The sequence below is a fragment of the Pongo abelii genome, chromosome 1 (assembly GCF_028885655.2).
Source record: "Pongo abelii isolate AG06213 chromosome 1, NHGRI_mPonAbe1-v2.0_pri, whole genome shotgun sequence".
In the NCBI taxonomy this organism is placed as follows: Eukaryota; Metazoa; Chordata; class Mammalia; order Primates; family Hominidae; genus Pongo; species Pongo abelii.
In genome coordinates, this window is record NC_071985.2 from 25,896,864 (window position 1) to 25,918,965 (window position 22,102).

Genomic DNA, 22,102 nt, shown 5'->3' on the forward strand with positions numbered 1-22,102 from the left:
TAGATTCTACAACTAGAAAAGTAAGAAAGTAGAACCTAGAAATCTGGCGGGCCCCCACCAGATTTCTAGGATCCTATTTATAGATGGCCTCGAAATTCATCAATAATGTTCCAGTTTCAGAAATGCTGACTGGCTTCTCACTTTAGCACAAATGTCTCCTCAGTAGCCCCAGGATTGCACAGTCTGTTTGCAAGACATAGGGAGAGAAGAAAAGGAGCAGAAGGAGGACCTTTGAGCTCTCAGGTGACCTGCTCTTTTCTTCTGCCCCACAGGTCCCCAAGGAGGTATGTGAGTGCTGACAGAGATTCCTTCCTTTGGTGAGAAATAGCTTGGCTGCCTTCAGGATGGGCAGCCGGCAGCATCTGTTTCCTGTGATAGAAGCTGGTTGTTCCACAGCTCTCACATGATCCAGTCATGAATCAAACCATATGAGTAGGCTGCTACCTCTGAGAGTGAGTGAGGACCATTGCAAGTCCCATCTGTCAGGCCCTCATGGAAGGAACAGTGGTGACCTTTTCCCCCATATCCCTGGTGGTCTGAACAAGGTGATTCCAATGGGCAGTCAAGGTTGAGAACCAGTGTTCTATCTGGGCTTCCTCTAGCTGGAGTCAGTTGCACTAACTATGTAGAGGTGTATCCACCCTGCTGCAGCTTTATCCCAGTTCTTCTGGGTTTTCAAACTTGGCTGGCCATGAAGCATGTGCCAACAAGGCTCAATTCATCAGCTCTAGTGTATGCCTTGGTCCAAGGCTGCAGATTACTGGTCCACCTGCCCTTGGCTCACAAAGTGCATGTTATTGATTACAGAGGGATCAGACAAGGAAGTGAATGGTTTAGAGCAAATACCTCTTACTGATGCAGGGCAGGTGAGCCCTCAAATTGCGGCTTAGCCTGGGAGGGTTCTTGGCTTCACCCAGCAAAAAATTCAAGGACCAGCCAGTGGTGTTAGCAACTTTTATTGAAGTGACAGGGTAGAGCAGCAGCAGAGGTCCTTGCAGAGCAGGGCTACCTCCTAGTCAGTGAGCCCACAGTAGCAGCTGACAGGCAGTTCCACACTCATATTTATACCAACTTTTAATTATATGCAAATTAAGGGGCAGATTAAGCAGAAATTTCTAGAAAAAGAATGTTAACATCTGGGTTGTCAGGTTATTGCCATGGAAAGGGGCAGTAACTTCTGGATGTTGCCAAGGCAACAGTAAACTGATAGGGCACACTGGTGGGTATGTCTCATGGAGAGGTGCTTTCACCTCTTCCCTGTTTTAGCTAGTGCTCCATTTGGTCCAGTGTCCTGCTGGGAGTTGAGTCCTACCTCCTACCTCATTACTACTGGAAAATAATTAAAACCAAAACTGATTTAAGTCTGGGTGATGGTGGTTCCCATCAGAAATGCCCCATTTATATGAGAGAGAGGTGATGTGCACACACAATGGAGCTTTCTCCAGCAGCACCTCACAGTGCCCTCAATGTGTCACCCTGGATCCTGTGCTCTGCGAGTGCCGGGGGGCCTTCAGGACAACAGTTGTCAAACTTAGAATATGCTTCTGAATCCCCTAGAGGGCTTGCTGAAGCACAGATTTTTGGGCCCTGCTCCTGGAGTTTCTGGTTCTTTCAGTCTAGGGTGGGGCCTGAGAATTTGCATTCTAACAAGTTACCCTGGGGTGCTCCTGCTGATCGTGATCCCACACTGAGAACCACCCTTAGTTAAACCTGCCCAATCTCCATCCTGTCACTTTGAGCTGAGCTATGTCAAGGGCAGATGTGGGGGCCAGGGACCTTGTGGCACCTGCTTACTTGGGGTCCCTAGTAGGACAGAGTCTTACCTAGATCTTGCCTCAGTGTCCTCCAATTCCCACTCTGGCCCTGAAATAGGACTTCTCTAACCTGCTCCACCCCTGGATTCTTGCTGGAACTCAGTTTGCCCCCTTCCCAACCCAAGCCAAATTAGAGTAGCTTCCTTACTTCAACTCTCCTGAGTGCTTTCTCCTGCCAGTGCCCCATCTCCTCCCTTTGCTACCATCAGGTATGGCAAGAATGACCTTTCACTCATGACATGTAGGCCTTGGTCATGTCCTCGCTGGCCACACCACCAGCATTCTCCTGCCCAGAATGTAAGCATTTTTAGGGAGAATCTCAAGGACTGTGGGCACCCTAGTGGCCAGGTTAGTGGGGACTGCCTGGGGGCTGTATGTGGAGTCCTGACTAGGGTAGTGTGGGCAGGTGGCTTGCTTCCTTCTTTGCTTAGCAGATCTGTAATCCAAAGAGGGTCTGATGACCAAGAGTGAACACTGTCCACTCTGGGGGGACATTTCAGCTCTGGGTCACACAGAAGTTACAGCCCTTAGAATGTATCAGCACCTGGCCTCTGTCACAGGCATCTTGATGAAGGTTGATCGTAAAGACACAGTGCTATGGAGAGGCTTAATTACAGCAATAATAACGTTGGCACCTGTGTTTTGGAAGCACTCTGCAGTCACTAATTAGCCTGTGTCATGCACCAACAGCCTCCCACCTCCCCACAACAAATAAATGGGTCCTGGAGAGCATCGTCGCCTGTTGAGGAGAGTCAAGGCCCTGGGGAGTCTGGGGGGACCCCAGACTGGGCCTAGCTGTGGCCACCCCCTCTGCCTGTCTCTTTTAGAGCTGCCTCCCTGTGCTCCCAGACTGACCATCCTAGTCTCTTTGCAGAGCAGTTTTCACAGATAGTCAAAGGTGAGCAAGTTTTTGTGGCAGCTTTTGCTTGAGGACTAGGATTTAAGCTCTTTTCTCCAGCCTTGGTCCTGTACTGGGAAGGTCAGTGCCACACTCCCAGAGACAGTTGCAGAATAAAAGAGCCTATTGGATCAGAGAGGAAAAATATCCAGAGAGAAGCTGAGTGCACACTAGAGACCCTGCCGCTCAACCTTCGTTTAACTGGGGATGCCCAGAGCTCACGGTCACACAGTCAAGATGAATGCCTCAAACAGGGCCTTGCACCCAGAAGGCACTCAAAATACACTTGATGATTGACATACAGTGAGTTCACAACAGAATCTGCAGCCTCCTGATTCTTGGTGCAATGGTAGAAATCAATAATTCCTAAATCAGCATGATAAAGCTGAACTCTCGGGCTCTCATCTTCCAGGATTTAACAAGAAATTGACTCTGCTTATTGTTTTGTGCAGCTGGAGAGTCACACGGACGCACACTTGGGCCGGGATTTCTTCCTGGCCTACCAGCCCTCAGCCCGCACCAGCACCTATGTCAACCTGCGGGAGGTCTCTGGCCGGGCCCGCCTGCCCCCTGGGGAGTACCTGGTGGTGCCATCCACATTTGAGCCCTTCAAAGATGGCGAGTTCTGCTTGAGAGTCTTCTCAGAGAAGAAGGCCCAGGCCCTGTGCGTCTCCTTCCCTCCATGGTGGGGAACAGTTGTCTGTTGGCCCATGAAGGGAAATGGCCCCATGCAGGTGTAGGACCCACCCCAGCTCCCAGTACATGTTCCCAGAAGAAGCCTCTAAGAAACTACAAGGCCAAAGGACCCTTCACTGGGTGTCCCCCTCCTACCTCTCCACCTTGCTCTATAGGTCACGGAGATAAAGGGAACCAGGAGACCAGCAGTGGCCTGGACTGGGGCTCCCACCCATGCAGGAGGAGCATGTGAGGCCCCGAGAGTGGGACCTGGACCAGAGTACCCCTCCTCCCCTCACACACTCACACACCATATACGCACCACACATACACACCACATGCCACACACATACATGCCATGTACCCCACACATACACCACACACATACATACCACACACATACACACACGTCACACACATACACACCACATGCCACACAAACATGCACCACAAACCACACACATACATCACACAGACACCACACACCACACACATACAAAACACACACATACTCCACTCACACACACCATGTATATACACACCACACACATGCAATACATACATACACACCACATGCCACATATAGACACCACACACACATACACAACACACATACTCTCCACACACATGCATATATACCACACACATGCTCCACTCACACACATCATGTATATACCACACACATCACAGGTACCACCTACACACATATACATACCACATACCACACACATATTCCACTCCCACATAACACATACACACCACACATACCATGCACACACACCACACATACACACCACACACACCACACATACGCAACACACACACACAGCAGGTATACACCACATGTACATACCATGTACATACAACATACCATGATATACATACACCATGTACACACACATACACACACTACACACCAGTCATACATGACACACTATATACCACATACGTCCCCCACACATATACTATACACATGCCACTTACACACACCACATACACACCATGCACACATATACACCACACACCACACACACGAACATCATGTATTGCATATCACACACATCACATACTACACACACTATACACACTACACATACACACCACACATATATATCACACACACACATTTATACCACACACACAGCACACATACTACAAGCACATGCACACCACATATTACATACCATACACACCAAACACACCACACACCATATGTACACACTGCACACATCACACATCATACAGTACACACACAGTACACCACTCACACACACCACGTACATACCGCACACACTCCACACAATCACACAGCACACACTCATACCACATACACACTATATACATACCATTCACACACACCACATACATATGACACACACACACACCACAGCACACACATCTCTGAACACTTGCAAGGGCTGTGGGCTTGCTGGCTCAGCCCCTAGAGGACATTTCTACAGGGATCACCCTTCTAGGGAATTCTCTCCCTACCTTACCCCAGTTACCACTCTTGTCCCTGGGAGTGATCCATCAGGGTGAACATTCTAGAATCCTTGAAGGGCCAGTGGCACTGGGAAGCTCTTGTCTCTGATGAAAAACTCAGGGTGGGGTGGAGGTTGAGGAGGCGAGGGAGAGGAATCCTGGTTAAAGATTCTGTTTATGCAGTTTTTAGTAGGAAATGAAGTCTGGGGTGCGAGGCCAATCTCTCAGGAGGGCCAGAATCTTCCTAAAACGACCCAGCCATTAGCTGTACTTTTTACTTACTCATGTTTGGTTTATTTCTTTCTTTGCATTTCAGAGAAATTGGGGATGTGGTAGCTGGAAACCCATATGAGGTATGCAATCTTTTTGTATGCCAAACTCTGACACTGTTGCATAGCAGTCATTCCAGGCTTCTTATTGATTCGTCAGAATCTTTATGTATTAAGGATGGTAACTTCTTATTAGTTAGGGCCACAACATTTTCTAGTCCCTGTGTCTTCCTGATGAAGATGAGACAGAAGTAGCCCTGGAACCCAGGCTTTGTAATATATCCCTATCCCCTGGGGGAGGTCTTAGCCATTGTCTTCCACGTTTGATAAGCAGGACCCACAGATAGAGCACCCACTGCGCCTAAGCTGTTCTGTGTGTGATAGAGAAGTCCTTGGGAGAATAGATCCAGTGTCCTGCTCTTGGATTGACCTCCAGTCTTTTGGAGGACAAATGATGAAAGTATATGCGAAAGATGAAGAAAAGAACACACCAGAAAACCTACCTAAACTTGAGTATGTGTAGTCTGAGAGGTGCTGGGGAGTGCCTAGTCTGGGAAGGCCCCATGGAGGAGGTGAGTTCTGAGCCGACTTTGGAGGAAGAAATATGTAGGGTTTAAAGTGTGGGTTTACCACCTCACTTCCTTTATCCCTCACTATGTCCTCAATGTACTGTCCTTGTCCTCAGATGGTGGGTGTGGCGGATGATGGGTATGTTGGGTGCTGCTGCTCCCTGAGAGCCATGCTGTGTCTGTGGCCAGTGGGCACTGGCCTGGGGTGGGGCAGGACCACCTTCATGGGGGCACAGGCCCAGCTTCTACCCCTCCGTCCAACGCTGACGTATCTCTGGCTGCAGATGCCACACGGAGTACTCCCAGCTGCTGGGCTTGGCATCTTCAGCTGAATGGGGGTGGGGGCAGACATATTCTGTGATTTGACATGTGTCAAATTTACAAGCTTGTGTTTCTGCCGATGCATGAGATGGTGCCAAATAAGGATCCATCTTGTCCTGGGGGTTTGTATTGTGAGTTTATCAGATAGAAAATGCATGCCACATGTCTGTTTTTTCTTATTCTAGTTAGTTTCTGAACTGGTGTGACTGCTTCCCTATGCACTGTAATTCAGCCAGTGGTCAATAGCGCCCCCTGCCTCGAGTTGGTGGCAATACCTGGTGCCAGAGGCCTTTTCTGTGCTTGTGACTCTTGGTGATCTGAGCTGGGCAGAATTTTCCCCTTGCCTCAGTTGCCGATGCCAGCTCAGCCTTCTCAGTGCCCCCAGGAGGACTTATCGCTCAAGGTGGCATGTCTTGCTATGGGTCCCAGGCATATTAGAAAGGCTGCGGTTTGCCAGTGTAGAGTATGGGGCTGAGCCTGAATTCAGGTGCTAAAAGTTATGCTCTCTCCTTTTTTGGGTGGGAAGGGCAGGGTTCTGCTAAATCAACTTAAACTGATTCTAAGCCCCCCTTGCACCAGGTTGGCAGGAGTTCAATCCTAGTCATTACTGGGGCTTCCCATCTCCATGTCCCATGGTATTGGGGTTTTCTAAAGCCCCCAAGCAACAGGAAGTCTCTTCTGGTCATGGGTCCACATTGGTTACTTCTGTGGTCAGCTCACAGGTTTCTTTATGACTGACAGCTCTTGGGCTTCTGTGCTCAGCATGGGGCCTAGAGTCTTTGGTGAACTGGGAGTCCTCAGGCCAATGGTCCAGCCTCCCCTTCTGAGGTACCAGGACATGGCTATGGAGCCATTCAAGGGTTCCCATATCCCCAAGATCCTGTAAACTTTCAACATCTTCTTGGTCTCAGGGAAACCCTGCTTTTTCTCTTTAGGGCACCACTGTGCTGTGACTGACACACACACACACACACACACACACACACACACACACCCCAGAATACACAGATAATGTCCTCAGGGGACTCAGGACTTTACAGGAGACAGGAAGGGCTATTGCCTTCAGGAACTTCTGTTTTATTCCCTGCAGAAATCTTCAAGTCATGGACAGTTGGACATTCAAAGAGCATAATCACCTGCTCTGAATGAGGGAAGGAAAAATTACAGGGTGAACAAACACACTCTTGGAATTTAGCCATGTTCACTTTGAGCAGGGTTGTAAAGACATTCCCAACATGTGATATAATGAATAACAAGAAAATAATTCCTTGCTTTTGCCATGTTGCCATACTATTTGCAAAGCATTTTCATATAGATTGTATCAGGGAAATAGAAAATTCCACTATAATAAGTTTCTTGAGAATAAAAACTATGCCTTGTTCACCATTGCATTCAGACGCAGGTTCTGAACAGTTCCCAACATGTGCCAGGTGTTCAGTAAATCTTTTCTTTGAATGAACAAATTGTAAAGTACCACACTTGCAACCATGTACACACGTTTTCCTCATTCCCAGTGTCCAAAAATTCCCTTGTGTCCAATGATACCCCTTAGTGATGGGGTGCCTGCTATGCGCCTGTGTGTGTCCATATCCATATACTGTTTTGTTGTTAGTTTTTTATATGCAATTTTATGTTTTTCCCCTAGAATAATAGAATATTACTCCATGTCTGGAATTTATGGACATCCAAGATTTTGGTATACTGTATTACATGAATGATATAATGTTTTTTTTTTTTCCTACAAAACCACTTTAAAATCATAGATGTGTGATGAGATATGATGTGTTTATCATTTTTTCTTCTGAAAATCTAGACGTATTTTTGGATTAGCACATCTTCTATGTAAACAGCATGGTAGGCGTTAATATCCTCATTCTACAGGTGAGGAAACAGCCCCAGAGAGGCTGAGAGTAGTTGGATGCAGGGAGCATCTTCTCTGATGATCATTCCAGAGGGTGGTGGAGAAGCGCATGGGCTGGAGTTTAATCCTGGCTTCACTGTTTATTAGCTGTGTGATCTTGGCCTGTTACATAACATTTAAAATGAAGTAACATTTAAAATTCCAGTCTGTCCATTGGTGAAGTGAGGACAGTAATGAGACGAACCTCACAGGACAGTGGTGAATATTAAATGAAATAATCCATGCAAAGTACCTGACAGGTAGTAAGTACTCAACAAAGACAAGTATTATTACTACAGTGGTTATCCTTATGAGTACAGCATCATCAAGCTATATTGGGCCTTTTGTACTCATCTTAGTGATAGTTTTGGAAGAAATTGACCCAGCTTTCTAGAAACTTCGTGTCATCTGGGAAGCTGTCACTTTTTCATTCTGTCTTGTGGTGACAGCTGGGCATTGTTCTATTTTGGGCAGAGCCCATTGTCACATCAGAAAGTCTCTGGACAGAAGCATTCATATAATGGTTTGTAATTTCCAAAGGACTTTGACCCACATTAGCTCTCATTTGATTCCTAAAATGGCCCCATGAAAATGGTCTGGTTAAATCAATATCAGAGTGGAGGCCATGGATGTTCAGAGCCCTGAGATAGTGTCCAATAAGGGGCCAATCTGCTATATAGAACCCAGGAGACTGGGTTCTAGTTCTACTCTTTCTACTAGGTTGTGTTCTCAACACTTTTGAAATCATGTTGCTCTTTGTGAATCTGGTGAAAGCTAAGAAAGTGTTTTTTTTCTGATACAAGGTCTCACTCTATCACCCAGGCTGGAGTACAGTGGCACAATCTTGACTCACCGCGGCCTCAGCCTCCTGGGCTCAAGCAACCCTCCAGCCTCAGCCCCCCAAGTAGATGGGACTGCAGGTGTGCACAACTACACCCAGCTAATTTTTGTATTTTTTGTAGAAATGGGGTTTCACCGTGTTGCCCAGGCTAGTCTCGAACTCCTGGGCTCATGTGACCTGCCTGCCTCAGCCTCCCAAAGTATTATGATTTCAGGTGTGAGCCACCGTGCCCAGCCAAAAATGCATTTAAATATGACCCCATGTTTTCACACAATTTCTGGAGTTCAGACTCCCTGGAAAATTATCAGTGATTCCCTTAGGAGTCCACAGATTCACACCAAGATTTCCTGATGTCGGTGTCATTTTCTGAAAGTGGTTCAGGTTGTAATCAGAAATTCAGGGTTGGTGGGGCTCACTTCCCCAAATCACTTAGAGAGAAAACTGCTAGACCCCAGCGCTGCCTCTGTGCTCATCCCTGCTGGACTGTAAGCTCCCTGGAGCCAGGACCTTGGCTGTCTCTTGGTTTACCACCATGCGCCCCCTCTTAGCCCAAAGCCTGGCACACAGTAGGTGCATCATAGATACTAACGGATGAAGGAATGAATTTTAAATCTTCGTCTTTCATTCTCCTTGATGATTCCCATTTTAACTTTGCAAATGTCCTTCTTTTTAGCCACATCCCAGTGAGGTGGATCAGGAAGATGGCCAGTTCAAGAGCCTGTTTGAGAAGCTGGCAGGGAAGGTGAGTGGAGGGCAAATACGGCTTCCCAGGTGGGCAGGAGAATATTCAGGAATGCTCAGGTCACTTCAGTCTTTACTCCCTGAGGTCTCTAGGTGTAAAAAGGGTGAGACTCAGGTCTCAGGGGCCCCCAGCTTCTGTGCCCGTCACCATCCTGTCTTAAGATCGAGGACCCTTCCTGCATCGCTTGGGAATTGGTCCTGAGGCTACTTATCTTGCTGCGTTGACTGACTCTTGAGAAAATAGAAAAGCCAGATCTCCAGGTCCTGCCAAAAGCCTTTCTGTTTGCAAATTGGCCCTGTCAGATTGGGGCTTCTGAATAAAAACCTGGGACAGCAAAACCTCTCCAAATCGATATCCTTCAGAGTGGGGATTGCCCAGCCGAAGTGGAAGGCAGCTCAGCTAACCTGGCTTGGGATTAGTGTGCAGGACTAGCCCTGTTCCCTGTCACTGTCCTGCAGCCCTGCCCGCCCTCTGGGAGACCAGCAGCCTGAGGAATCCAAGCTTTGCCTGACATGAATGCAACTTGGTCATTTGGAGCAGAGAAAGAAGCGCCCCCTGATCCTTCTCCCCTGCCCTGGCTTCCGTTCACTTTGGTAGCAGCCCGGTGGGGGCCATAAGTCAAAGCATAACCGGGACTTGAAATGTCAAAACCGGCCCCATAAATACAGCGAATGTGTTACTCTTTGGAGGATAATAGTGTGTGAAAAGGGCCTTGAAGAGGAAAAAAACCAATGGTCTCCCCCCAACACCCCGGGAAGCTCAGGGCGACTTTCTAGACTTAAGGATAAAATAGAAGAAAAGACATCAGAATCCTTCGCAGGAAATAAAACCTGGGAACAGTTCCTTTGCGTAGCCATTGAACAAAACCCTTGCAAAGATGAGCCAATTTATGTTTTAGATGGATTTACAGGCCAGTATTTTTGCTAACAAAGCCTTGTTTCCTTAGCTGCCAAGGGGCCATATTTTATTAAGAACGTCAAGAATGATGAAAGGAAAAGCTCATGTTTGCATAGTTCTTCATGCAGTTTATCTTACTTTTCTCTCTGGCTGCATGGGGCTGTACTGGTCACTCTCCTTGCTCTGCTTGTAAAGTGACCTGCACAGAGAAGTTAAGGAGCTGGCTGAGGGTACAAGGCCTCTTGAGAGATGGGGTCAAGGTCCAAGTGTAGACTCTTGACATCCCATTTCTTTCCTGGCAGGCTAGTGGGGGTGGTCTTCTAGCCCCAGAGCCTTTTTAAAGGGGCCTCAAGTCTTTTTTTGAGATGGACTCTTGCTCTGTGACCCAGGCTGGAGCACAGTGGTGTGATCTCGGCTCACCACAACCTCTGCTTCCCAGGTTCAAGCGATTCTTGTGCCTCAGCCTCCCGAGTAGCTGGGACTGCAGATGCCAGCCACCACGCCTGGATAATTTTTGCATTTTTAGTAGAGACAGGGTTTCACCATGTTGGCCAGGCTGGTCTCGAACTCCTGACCTCAGGTGATCCACCCGCCTCGGCCTCCCAAAGTGCTGGGATTACAGGTGTGAGCCACCATGCCCAGCCCAGGTCCTCAGGTCTTATTATTGGGACTGACCACTCTGTGCTGGGGTGAGGCCAGTTGTCCTCAGAGGAGACACTGCTTTGTGCAGCTCTTGCCTCTCTCATTTCCAGTAGAATTGCCAGGGCCTGGCTGGTGGAGGATGGGAAGATGGAAAGTGACTCGGCTAAAGTCACATAGTGAATAAGGGGCTGAGTTCAGACTGGGACCCAGACATCATCAGCCCAGCACCCCTTCTCTGCATTTCATCAGTCATCCTGCCTGAGATCTGTCCTCCATCTGAAAGTTAAGGGATGACTCTTCCCTCTGGCTCAGTGTTTATCCCAGATACACACAGAATATCCTATTCTCTCAATCTCTGTCCCTAGTTTTACATGGGCTCCTGTGTGAAATACCAATTCCTGTAGGTGCGGTGGGGAAAGCTGGCACTTTGGGGTGAACCAACCTTAGGTTTCCAAGTCCAGCTCTGCCTCTTGGTAGCTACAAACCACAAGCAATTACATCACATGAAAATGACAAATGGTGTTGTATGTATACGGTGTTCAGCAGTTTACAAAATCACGACTTCCTTAACTCAAAAATGGCTGTGGAATTGTTCTGAGGATTTAAGGATCTTCCACACTGGCTCTGGCACATCTGGTTCAATCCTATCACTGCTGTTCCTGTTACTTTATCCCTGTTCAAGCAAGCCCTGTGAAAGGCGGCAGGACCCTGGCGTGGCAGCCTTCTGCCACAGTACGTACCACACTCGTGGCACTAACACACCTCTGGCCAGGCTGCTGGGATCCCCAAAAGAAGAGGAGAATTTGAGTTTTTAAAGATGCCACCTGCTTTTAAAATCACAGGGCCAGCCGGGTACGGTGGCTCATGCCTGTAATCCCAGCACTCTGGTAGGCCAAGGTGGGTGGATCACGATGTCAGGAGTTCCAGATCATCCTGGCCAACATGGTGAAACCCCGTCTCTACTAAAAATACAAAAATTAGCCAGGCATGGTGGTGCTCATCTGTAGTCCCAGCTACTTAGGAGGCTGAGGCAGGAGAATTGCTTGAGCCTGGGAGATGGAGGTTTCAGTGAGCAGAGATTGCGGCACTATACTCCAGCTTGAGTGACAGAGTAAGACTCTGTCTCAAAACAAAAACAAAAACAAAAACAAAACACAAAACTCACAGGGCCAGTGGGCCTGGTGTCTGACTGTGAGGAAGCACTGCATTAATTCACTGTCTTGAAACAACTTGTCAGGGCCTGACATGATTTGCATTTGGGTTCCTCTTTCTAGGATTCTGAGATTACTGCCAATGCACTCAAGATGCTTTTGAATGAGGCGTTTTCCAAGCGTAAGTTCCTTCCTGGGGTCTTTCAGAAAGTCTGTAGGAGATGCTGGGGCAGGGTGAGGGATGGGCAGGCAGGCATTGGGCTGGGAGCACCACAGGTGGGAGAAAGGGCATTGGTGTCTGACCCCAGGAGTCCTGATTCAGTCCAGCAAGACAAGAGGGGAAAAAGGAGTGGCAGGACACGGGGAGGCGAGGGTGGAGGTAAAGGCGGGGTTGGTGCTGGCAACCAGCCAGCGCCTGCAGGAACAAAGCTCCATAGTGTCAAATGAAATTGCAGGCTGAGTCCCAGGAGAAAAAGAGCTGGGCTGGGATTGACTTAAGTGAAATTTTTTCAGAAAATTAATAACTTGGATACTGTGGAAACCTCTGCAGATGAAAGATCTAGTTCTGTAGCGCATCTTGAGGGAAGGAGGAAGGAAGGGATGATTCTGACTCTTCTAGACTGTCCTCAGTTCCCCATCTTCAGATTTTTGCAAGCCTCAGAGCTGTCGGAGGGTCAAACTGCACTCAGGAGGAAAGATTTGCATCTCCCCTCTGAGCCCCAGCCCATACGAGGCCACAGGGAGCTGGTTTCTCTCCGGGTCCAGAGATGGGCCAGGTTAAGTCTTCCAGTGAGTGATGGGCTCTCATTCACTCACTGCAGCAGGACTGGGCTTGAGAATGCAGGAAGCAGGGGCTTGGCCCAGGAGCCAAGTCATACCCTTCCCAGGGACGAACCCAGGGCTAAGCAGATGGATCCCCAGGGCTCAGAGCACAGGCCCATCTCCTCTCCCACCACTCTTGCTCCTGCAGTTGTTGAAGAGTGGAGAGGAAGAGAGGGGGTTGCAGGGTCTTTGGCACCTGTCTTAGCTTCCAGGTATATGGAAGGTGAGGGTGGAGGCCAGGGATGGAGCTCTAGTGACATGCCTGCAGTTTAGTAAGGAAGGATAACAGCTGTCATTGAGTGGCTGTGTGTTGTGATTAAAAGCTCAGGCTGTGGAGCTGGCTGGCCTGCATTTAACTCCTAGCTTTGCCCCCTACTGGTTGTGACCTTGAGCAAATCATATAACCTCTCTGGGACTCAGTTTCCTGATCTATAAAATGGGTATAATGATAGCATCTACCACACGGAGTTATTTTGAAGAGTAGGTGTGCAATGCTTATAACAATACCTAGCCATATAAAGTTAGCTGTTTTATTAAGAACTTACCATATATCAAGCCTGGGCTAAAACTTCACTTTTATTATCTCAGTTAATACCCAACCAGTCTTTGGGGCAAGTATGGTCATTGTTACTGTCGTGATTATTCCCATTTGATGGAGGAGATTAATTAAAGCTCAAAGATATTAATTTGCTGAAGGCTGTGGCTTGTGGGGAGCCAAGCCAAGGTTCAGATGCTGTACTTGGATGCTGGTGCTTGTCTGTCCTATCTCCCAGGGCACCAGGAGGCTCAGGCATATCTGCCCACAAGCCTGCCATGATGCTCTCCCCTTTTGGCAGAGACCAAGTCCAGCTCCACACTCTTGGATGGTATCTTTGGAGGTCTTCTACAGTGGAGGTTCTTTCCCTCGCCTTCAAATGATCTGATTTCCACTCCCCTTTTCTATTTAAATCTTTAGGAACAGACATAAAATTCGATGGATTCAACATCAACACTTGCAGGGAAATGATCAGTCTGTTGGATGTATCCTTTAAATATTGCATTATTTTTTTTTTACTTTCATCCTGTTTTTAAAGACTCCTCCACCTTTTCCAGTTAGAAGGAAGGGAAGGGTAAAAAATGAGAAGGAGAACAAGCAGGCATGGAACATATGTCAGGGATTGTACTGGAAGCCTGAAAGGAAAAATGTGTCATATCATGGATGTGCCTTAAAAAGCTTGGGATTATCTCTGTTTCACAGGTAAAGAAACCGAGGTGTGCAGTGTTTAGGTGACTTATTTAAAATCATGTAATCTGGAGGTAGCAAGCATGGGGCATTTGCGCACCTCCTTCCTCCACACTCTGTTCATCTCTTCGTCTTCTTCTTCCCCTTCATTTCCACCCATCCTCACCCCCACCCTCTACTGCTCCCTGCTTCCCAAGCTCTCCCCATCACTATCTGATCTTTGCTTCAGAATCTTAACATGGCTTGTGGACAGCCACTACTGATAGTTTAGAATTATCACACAAGATAAAACCTATTTGTTCTCCCTGATCTAATTTAACCCTCACTTGATATTGAAGTATGGTGTGTTAGGCTGTTCTGGCTGCTATAAGAGGAGACCATAAACTGGGTGGCTTATAAACAACAGAAATTTATTTCTTACTGTTCTGGAGGCTGAGAAGGCCAAGATCAAGGTGCCGGTAGATTTTGTGGTGGATGAGGGCCAGTTTCCTAGTCCATTGATGGCATCTTCTTGCTATAACTTCACATGGTAGATGGGGAGAGGGAGTTTCCTGGGGTTCCTTTTGTAAGGGCACTAATTTCATTTCTGAGGGTTCCACTCTCATGACCTAATTACCTCCCAAAGGCCCATCTCCTAATACCCTTACAGGAGGATTGGGTTTCAGCATATGAATTTTGGAGGGCAAAAATACTCAGTCTATAGCAAATGGGCAGTAGTTTTTGGGAGGAATAGAGAAGGTTAGGGCATTCTAGGTGGAAGGAACCTTCTAGGTGTGAAGGCACAGAGGGTGAGTTGTGTAACATCACTTCCTTAGAGCTTTGCCTACAGCGGGTCCAGGATGCCATTCATCACAGTGCTGATGGTGAAGGTGATTTCTTTAAAAATTGGAGCCTTGGAGGGTTCTTCTCAGTTCCTTGGGGCCTCATCCATAATGAGCTCTGTCTGTTCATCCGTGATGGTCTTTACTGTGGGTTCTTTCATTAACTGCGGGACGGAAGGAAGGATTTTCCTTTGTGTGGTTGTCATGCAGAGTGGTCCCGGATGACAGAGCGTGTGTGCCCACCTCTGCGTGGCTGATCCGCCATGGAGGGCTAGTGCTATCTTTTGGCCTCTGAGCTTCAGTCGGCCACTCTCTGCACGAGGCTGGGGCTCTTTAGCCCTTGTGTCTTTTCTCCATGCTTGACAATTTAATTCGTGGACCGCAGGGAACTGTTAAGTGTTGATTCACTTTACTGCAAATAGTTCCTTGGTTTCTGAATAATTCTCATCAAACCCCGTCTGTTGACTTCAGTTTAGATTTGAGCGTTGCCTTGTAATCTACCCACTTGTTATTCCCAATGGTATTTGTGTCTGTCACGGTTCCAAGAGGAGTGTGACTCTCTGCCACTCTTCAGGAGTTTCTGTTCCACAGTTTAGGTGGTGTGGGGCAGTGGTTCTGAATCAGCAGAAATACCCATGGAATCCTTAAAAAAATAACAGCTCTATTGAGATATCATTTACATACCATACAACATACTCATTTAAAGTATATCAGTCAATGGCTTTTGTGTATTCAGAATTGTGCAACCATCATCGCATAATTTAGAACATTGTCATCACCCTAAAAAGAAACCCTGTACTCCTATTACCAGTTACTCTCCACTTCCCCCAATCCCCATCCCCATCCCTAGGCAACCACTAATCTACTTTCTGTCTCTATAAATTTGTCTATTGTGGACATTTCATATAATGAAATTATACAATATGTGGTCCTTTGTAATTGGCTTTTCTTACTGAACATGATGTTCGAAGTACTATAGCATGTATCAGTACTTTATCACCCATGGGGTGTTAAAAATACAGTTTAAAAATACAGTCTTTCACATGTCCTACAAAGTGCTAGAAAAAAATTTTTAAAAATTGGCTGGGCGCAGTGGCTGATGCCTGTCATCCCAGCACTTTGGGTGGCATTGGCGGGCAGATCACTTAAGGCCAGGAGTTCGAGACCAGCCTGGAACACAGTGAAATCCTGTCTCCACTAAAAATACAAAAATTAGCCAGGTGTGGTGGCACATGTCTGTAATCCCAGCTACTGGGGAGGCTGAAGCACGAGAATCGCTTGAGCCTGGGAGGTAGAGGTTGCAGTAAGTGAAGATCACATTGCTGCACTCCAACCTGGGTGAGAGAGTGAGACTGTCTCAAACAACTACAACAACAACAACAACAACAACAAACCAAACAAAACCCCCTGATTCCTGGAGATCCTGGTTCCATAGATGTGGTCTCTGCAAGCAATTTTATCTGGAATTGAAGACCACTGGTGTTCTGGGACAAAGGTTTTGAAACAGACAGGGGTCCAAATTCTGGCTCTACCACTTATTGAGGTGTATAAATTTGAGGAAGTTACTAAATGCTCTGAACTTCAGTTTCTCCTGGAAAATGGGATAATGATATCTAGCTTGTGTGGCTATCGTTAGGATGAAATGAGATACAAGCATGTACAGTACCTAGACCCGAGTGTTAGCTTCCTTTGCACACTACTCTTCTGAGATGTGTTGGTTGAATTATTAGTAAGGATTTGAAGGCTATGATGCATTCAACACTCAGTGCGGATTATAGATCCAAGAACACAGAATTTCTTAAAGGATGAGGCTTACAAGACTGTTTGTTTGGCTAGTTAAAGGAGGTGAGAGTGATAGTCTGTTTTAGAATTCTAATTATTTATTCAGACATGGAGTCTTGCTATGTTGCCCAGGCTGGAGTGCAGTGGCTATTCACAGGCACGATCTGAGCTCACTGCAGCCTCAAACTCCTGGGCTCAAGCAATCCCCCTGCCTCAGCCTCCTGAGTAGCTGGGGCTGTTTCAAAATTTTAACATTGGTGCTGTAACATACATACTGTTTATTGATTAGTTGTGATTGGTGAGAAAATTGTAGAGTCTCTAAGAGACTTAACTTTAGGAGCATAAGTACGGTTCAAAACTAAATCCCTATTGACTAGCACAGTGCTAAAAAAAAAAAAAATAGTTGTGGCACTTTGGGAGGCTGAGGCGGGCAGATCATTTGAAGTCAAGAGTTCAAGACCAGCCTGGCTAACATGGTGAAACCCTGTCTCTACTAAAAATACAAAAAAAAAAAAAAAAAAAAAAAAAGCCAGGTGTGGTGGCAGGTGCCTGTAATCCCTGCTACTCAGGAGGCTGAGGTGGAGAATCACTTGAACCCCGGAGGCGGTGGTTGCAGTGAGCTGAGATCACACCACTGTACTCCAGCCTGGGTGACAGAGCAAGACTCCATCTCAAAAAAAAAAAAAAGTTGTGGAGTGAATGTAAGTTGGACACAGAAAATCCCTCATAATATCCTCCTGTTTGGTTGTATATTGGCCTACGAGCAGATCCTGTGGCTTAGACTCCCAGTCCCATGGTTCCTGGCTCCTGATGTCTTTTCCCATAACATTTTGACATTCCAACAAACTCTAATTAGCTGAATGATCAATCACAGAAATGTAAATGTAGAAGCGAATTTACAGATCATATAGCTCCACCCTGTAAATAAACCAGGATGATTAGGGTATTCATGATATTGCAGATTGGCCAGCTCATGACTTGCCCTTTGTTCCTAGCTCTGTGCCTGACCTCAGAGGAGGGTCTTGGTGCACGTTTGACTTTTTAATCTTTATTTGAACCTGTTACACACTGTCACCCCCACTGCTTTGCTTGCCACAGAGATGGAAGGTTCTCTAAACCCTTAAGGCACTCATGCAAGCTCACAAGAGAAAGAAATCCCTAAGGCATGTAGAATTTGGACTCAATCATGTTGGCCTTTAACGTGGCTAGAGCAATGGAATGGGCACTTTGGGAGCGGTGGAATTCAAGATGCTCTGGCTGAAGATTCAGAAGTATCTGGTAACTCTTCTCTTCCTTCTGGGCATCCTCTCCTCTGTTCTAATCCTCCCTTACACTCATTCCTGGTCCATTGTAGTCTGACCACATCCTTAATCATGGTCAAAACTATTGAGACCTGGGCACATTGGTCACAAAGGAACAAGAAGGCAATGAGAGACTCTCATGCCAACCACTGCCCTGAAAGCCCTGCTGTTCAGACAGCAAAGGGGCCAGCACTGGCCAAGCTCTTATGCTTGCTCTGAAACCTTCTTGGGAGGAGTCAATAGGGTCTCTTTTTGAATGTGTCCCTGGCCTTTTGAGGAAGTAGTGCAGTGGAGGGAGATGGTTCTGGCAGGGGCCGTGAATGGTTGTTTTCTACTTGGGATTTCTTTCCTGCTTCAGGAGATCTATCAGGAAATTGATTATAACCACTCGGGCACCATCGATGCCCACGAGATGAGGACAGCCCTCAGGAAGGCAGGTGAGGACACATCCTGTAGACAGGGTCTTGGGATCCAGGTGTGCACATTGTAAATATTTATTCTCATGATGATGATTGCTAATGATCATCATTTGTAGCTATCTTATATGGGATATCAAGGCAACAACAGAGCTTTGTTGAGGACCTTCCCTGTCCAGGAAGGGGAGAATATTGCTGGATTCCATGTAGCATAATATTTTAGAATCTTTCCAAGATCTCTGCCTGTTACTGGGAAGGTGACAGCAATTACAGAGGATGGGGCTATGAAGGAGACAGGAACTGGCCAGACAGGCAGCCCCCCCACCTTCTCTGCTTTTGCTTGCTGATGTGACCCATGGCTGAGTTGGTGCTGGTGCTGGTGCTGGACCTGGAATGAGGCTGATCTTGACGAGGAGTAGCTATGAGGAGAGGGATGGATGGCAGGACACCTTCTGGGATCGCCTGGAGAAGGCAGAGTCAGGCCTGGTTTGCAGATTGATACAGAACCACAGAGGGGCCCCTGCGATGTCAGCTCCTTGAGTGTTTATGGGAGACAGTGCTGAGTCCTCCACTCCACCTGTGACCCAGGTCCCCTCTGCCCTCAGGTTTCACCCTCAACAGCCAGGTGCAGCAGACCATTGCCCTGCGGTATGCGTGCAGCAAGCTCGGCATCAACTTTGACAGCTTCGTGGCTTGTATGATCCGCCTGGAGACCCTCTTCAGTGAGTCGCTCTTTCCTCCAGCCCCATCTTATTAATCCCAAGGTGCAAGGGGGGCAGGGGCAGGGCCAAGGGGCAGAACCAGACGTTGCCTTTAGGAGGCCGGGGGCCCAGAAAATGATAGACAGGGTTTCTGTAATGCTGGTAGCTTGGGGGCAAAGGGCAGCTGGACCCAAAGGGGCTGAGGAAGTCCAGTCTGGCCAGATCCAGGACGGAGGCTGCCTTTTTTGGAGACTTACAAAGCTGCCATCCAGGCTACTGCGCATCTACAGTGGGCAGTCACTAGGCCAAGATGAATGAGTCCCAGTAACTGTTCTTAGATGGCGTTTAGTGTCTATTTATATTTGTTTTTCAATAGGGATCATATTGAGAACATGTGCCACCTTCCAGTGAAGGGATGGGGGGGTGCCCTCTGTGGAAGGCAATAAGCGTTTTCCTTCCATCTTGGGCCTTGAGATTAGATATCTTATTAGGAAGGGATTTTTCCTTCCACTGAAGTTTGGTAGGTATTACGTTCTAGTGGGTCAAGGTCAGTTAGCCAGAGACAAAGCTAAGGGACTGGATTACCCAAAAGCAAGACAACCACAGTCTGTTTGACCTTGATAAAGTAATTGCACATTTCTGATATAAAGCTTCTGAGGATGGAGATGCCAAAGGGACCATCTCTGCTGGCAACGGGGTTTGTCTGTTTTGGCAGGAGGACATCTGATCCCCCAAAAGCTCATCGTGTGCCCTGGATCTAGCTTTTTGAGGTCCCTGGGCCTAGATGGGGGCTGGAAGGGAGGGGGTTGTAGGGGAAAGGGGAGTTCCACAGGTGGGGATGGGGTAGACAGAGGAAGCTCTCTGATTGTTCCAAAGTCCAGGAACAGCCTTATCTAATTTCATTCCTTCCCTGGTGTTTTAGAACTATTCAGCCTTCTGGACAAAGACAAGGATGGCATGGTGCAGCTCTCTCTGGCTGAGGTGAATGTCCTGAGGTTTGATGAATTGCTGGCTGATGGTACTCTGAAATTCTTGGACCATGTAGCTGCCAAGTGATGCTTATTCCTGTTGGCTGTCTTAGTTCCATGTGAATAACATGCACGTTCTGTGGCAGTCACCTGGGGGGAGGAAGGCAACTGTTATACAGTTTTCCAAAAATTTTTGTTTATTATTATTATGATCATAAAGATAAAGCTACAGCTACATTTCAGATAATTTCAGAGATGCAAGCCCTTGTTAATTTGGATGGAGTTGTGGGTAGTGGGCATAATATAAAGTGTCTGGCTTCTAGGACCAGCTGTCTTAGATGGACCTATGGAAGGACGTAGGAAACAAAAATGAAATGGCAATGGGTAGAATGAAGGTGCAAAATGAATGAGTGTTTTTACTGTGTACAAGTCACATAATGTTTTTTGCAGAAAAAATCAGAGTACTTCCCCTGTGGACACTGTACCCCTGTACGACAGAGGCCTTTACTGGCCAGAGGAGACAGCAGGAAGTGCAGAGATGTCTCCAAGGGTCCAGGCAGGGGGAGGCATTGGCCTTTGACTTGCTTCTGAGGTGGTGGAACTAGAGCGCCAGGTTATTGCTGGCTGTGCCCCATTGTCTGTGCTTACCCACTTTCTTTTCTTCCCTAAAGTGGGAATGCCATCGACCTCTTTCCTGTAGCCCAGGAAAGGCCTTCCTAGAAATAGACCTGTGGATTCTCACAGATACCTGGACAATATTGTGGAACCTAAAATGGAGTGTGGTTGTGTGGGTGCATGAAATATACATATATATATACACACACAAATACACACATATAGGAATATATATACACATATAGAGACAAATACATATATAGGAAAAGATATATACACATATATAGGAATCTATAGGGATATATATACACACACATATATTGTGTGTGTATATAATAGTATATACACATATATTGTGTATATATGTGTGTGCATATAATAGTATACACTACTGTGTATATATGTATGTGTGTGTGCATGAATATACATGGACATACCTATTTTTGGGGCTCCCTTTGGGTCTAGAGCTTTTTCTGAGTCACATTTCTGTAGTACCCTGGTTCAGGAGTTAGTGATGTAGTGAAAGCCTTTCTCGCTTCCCATGTTTGAGCAAGGCACTTACTGGAGAATGGAGATAAAAAGATCGCACCCATGTGAGGCAGGAGAGCATCGATGGTGAAAGCACACCAGCCCCTGAGAAGCCAAGAACTCAATCTTGTCCCTTTCCTTTGCAGTGGCTGTGCTGCGTGTTGGTCTGACCCGGGGTTTCGGACATCAGTGACACTCCCTGCCCCACTGCTTGCCTCTTGTCACCCCTTCTCTACAATTTTGTGAACATTTATGCTCCAGTGGCATTCACTGGTTGTTCATACCTTTCTTGCCCTGGGTCTCTTTCAGCAGCACTGAGCTATGAGCTATATAAGCCGACCCGGTGGGCCCAGTGGAGGGAAAGCAATCAATTAAAGTTGTGAGCCAGAATGGTTTCTGCCTTTCTCTCGTGATATGCTATCTGGGCTGTATCCTGGGCTTTTTATGCTTTGGGAAAGAAGATGTTCTCGGGAAATGGCACAACGCAAAACTGCTGAAAGATACAAAGTGTAGGTTAATTTCTCAGAGGAGAGGTCTTCTGTGGACCGAGATGCATCCGGAGGCCACCTTCAGGAAAGGAGCCCAGGAAGGGGGCAGGGATGGGATGCTGGGAGAACAGGGCTTTCTTCCTTATTTGCAGACATGGGAGACTGCTGGACTGTACTGAGGAGAATTCTTACCTGGCAAATAGCTAGAGGGGAAAGGCAGTTCAGGTTAGTTTTGCT

At 47.1% G+C, this 22,102-nt stretch overlaps 1 protein-coding gene across 1 annotated transcript in view; it reads left to right on the forward strand.

The window, feature by feature from the left end:
- The window catches only part of CAPN8 (calpain 8), a 73,256-nt gene extending 51,493 nt beyond the window's left edge, over positions 1–21,763 (forward strand). Inside the window, exons 11-21 of the mRNA XM_024256071.2 lie at positions 273–284; positions 3,165–3,376; positions 5,186–5,222; positions 9,443–9,511; positions 12,325–12,382; positions 13,979–14,043; positions 18,058–18,126; positions 18,508–18,586; positions 19,171–19,287; positions 20,189–20,247; positions 21,524–21,763. Coding sequence (XP_024111839.1) covers positions 273–284; positions 3,165–3,376; positions 5,186–5,222; positions 9,443–9,511; positions 12,325–12,382; positions 13,979–14,043; positions 18,058–18,126; positions 18,508–18,586; positions 19,171–19,287; positions 20,189–20,247; positions 21,524–21,547 — 801 coding nt within the window. The 3' untranslated portion in view covers positions 21,548–21,763. The remainder of the gene's footprint in view (positions 1–272; positions 285–3,164; positions 3,377–5,185; positions 5,223–9,442; positions 9,512–12,324; positions 12,383–13,978; positions 14,044–18,057; positions 18,127–18,507; positions 18,587–19,170; positions 19,288–20,188; positions 20,248–21,523) is intronic.
- Positions 21,764–22,102: the final 339 nt, after the last annotated feature.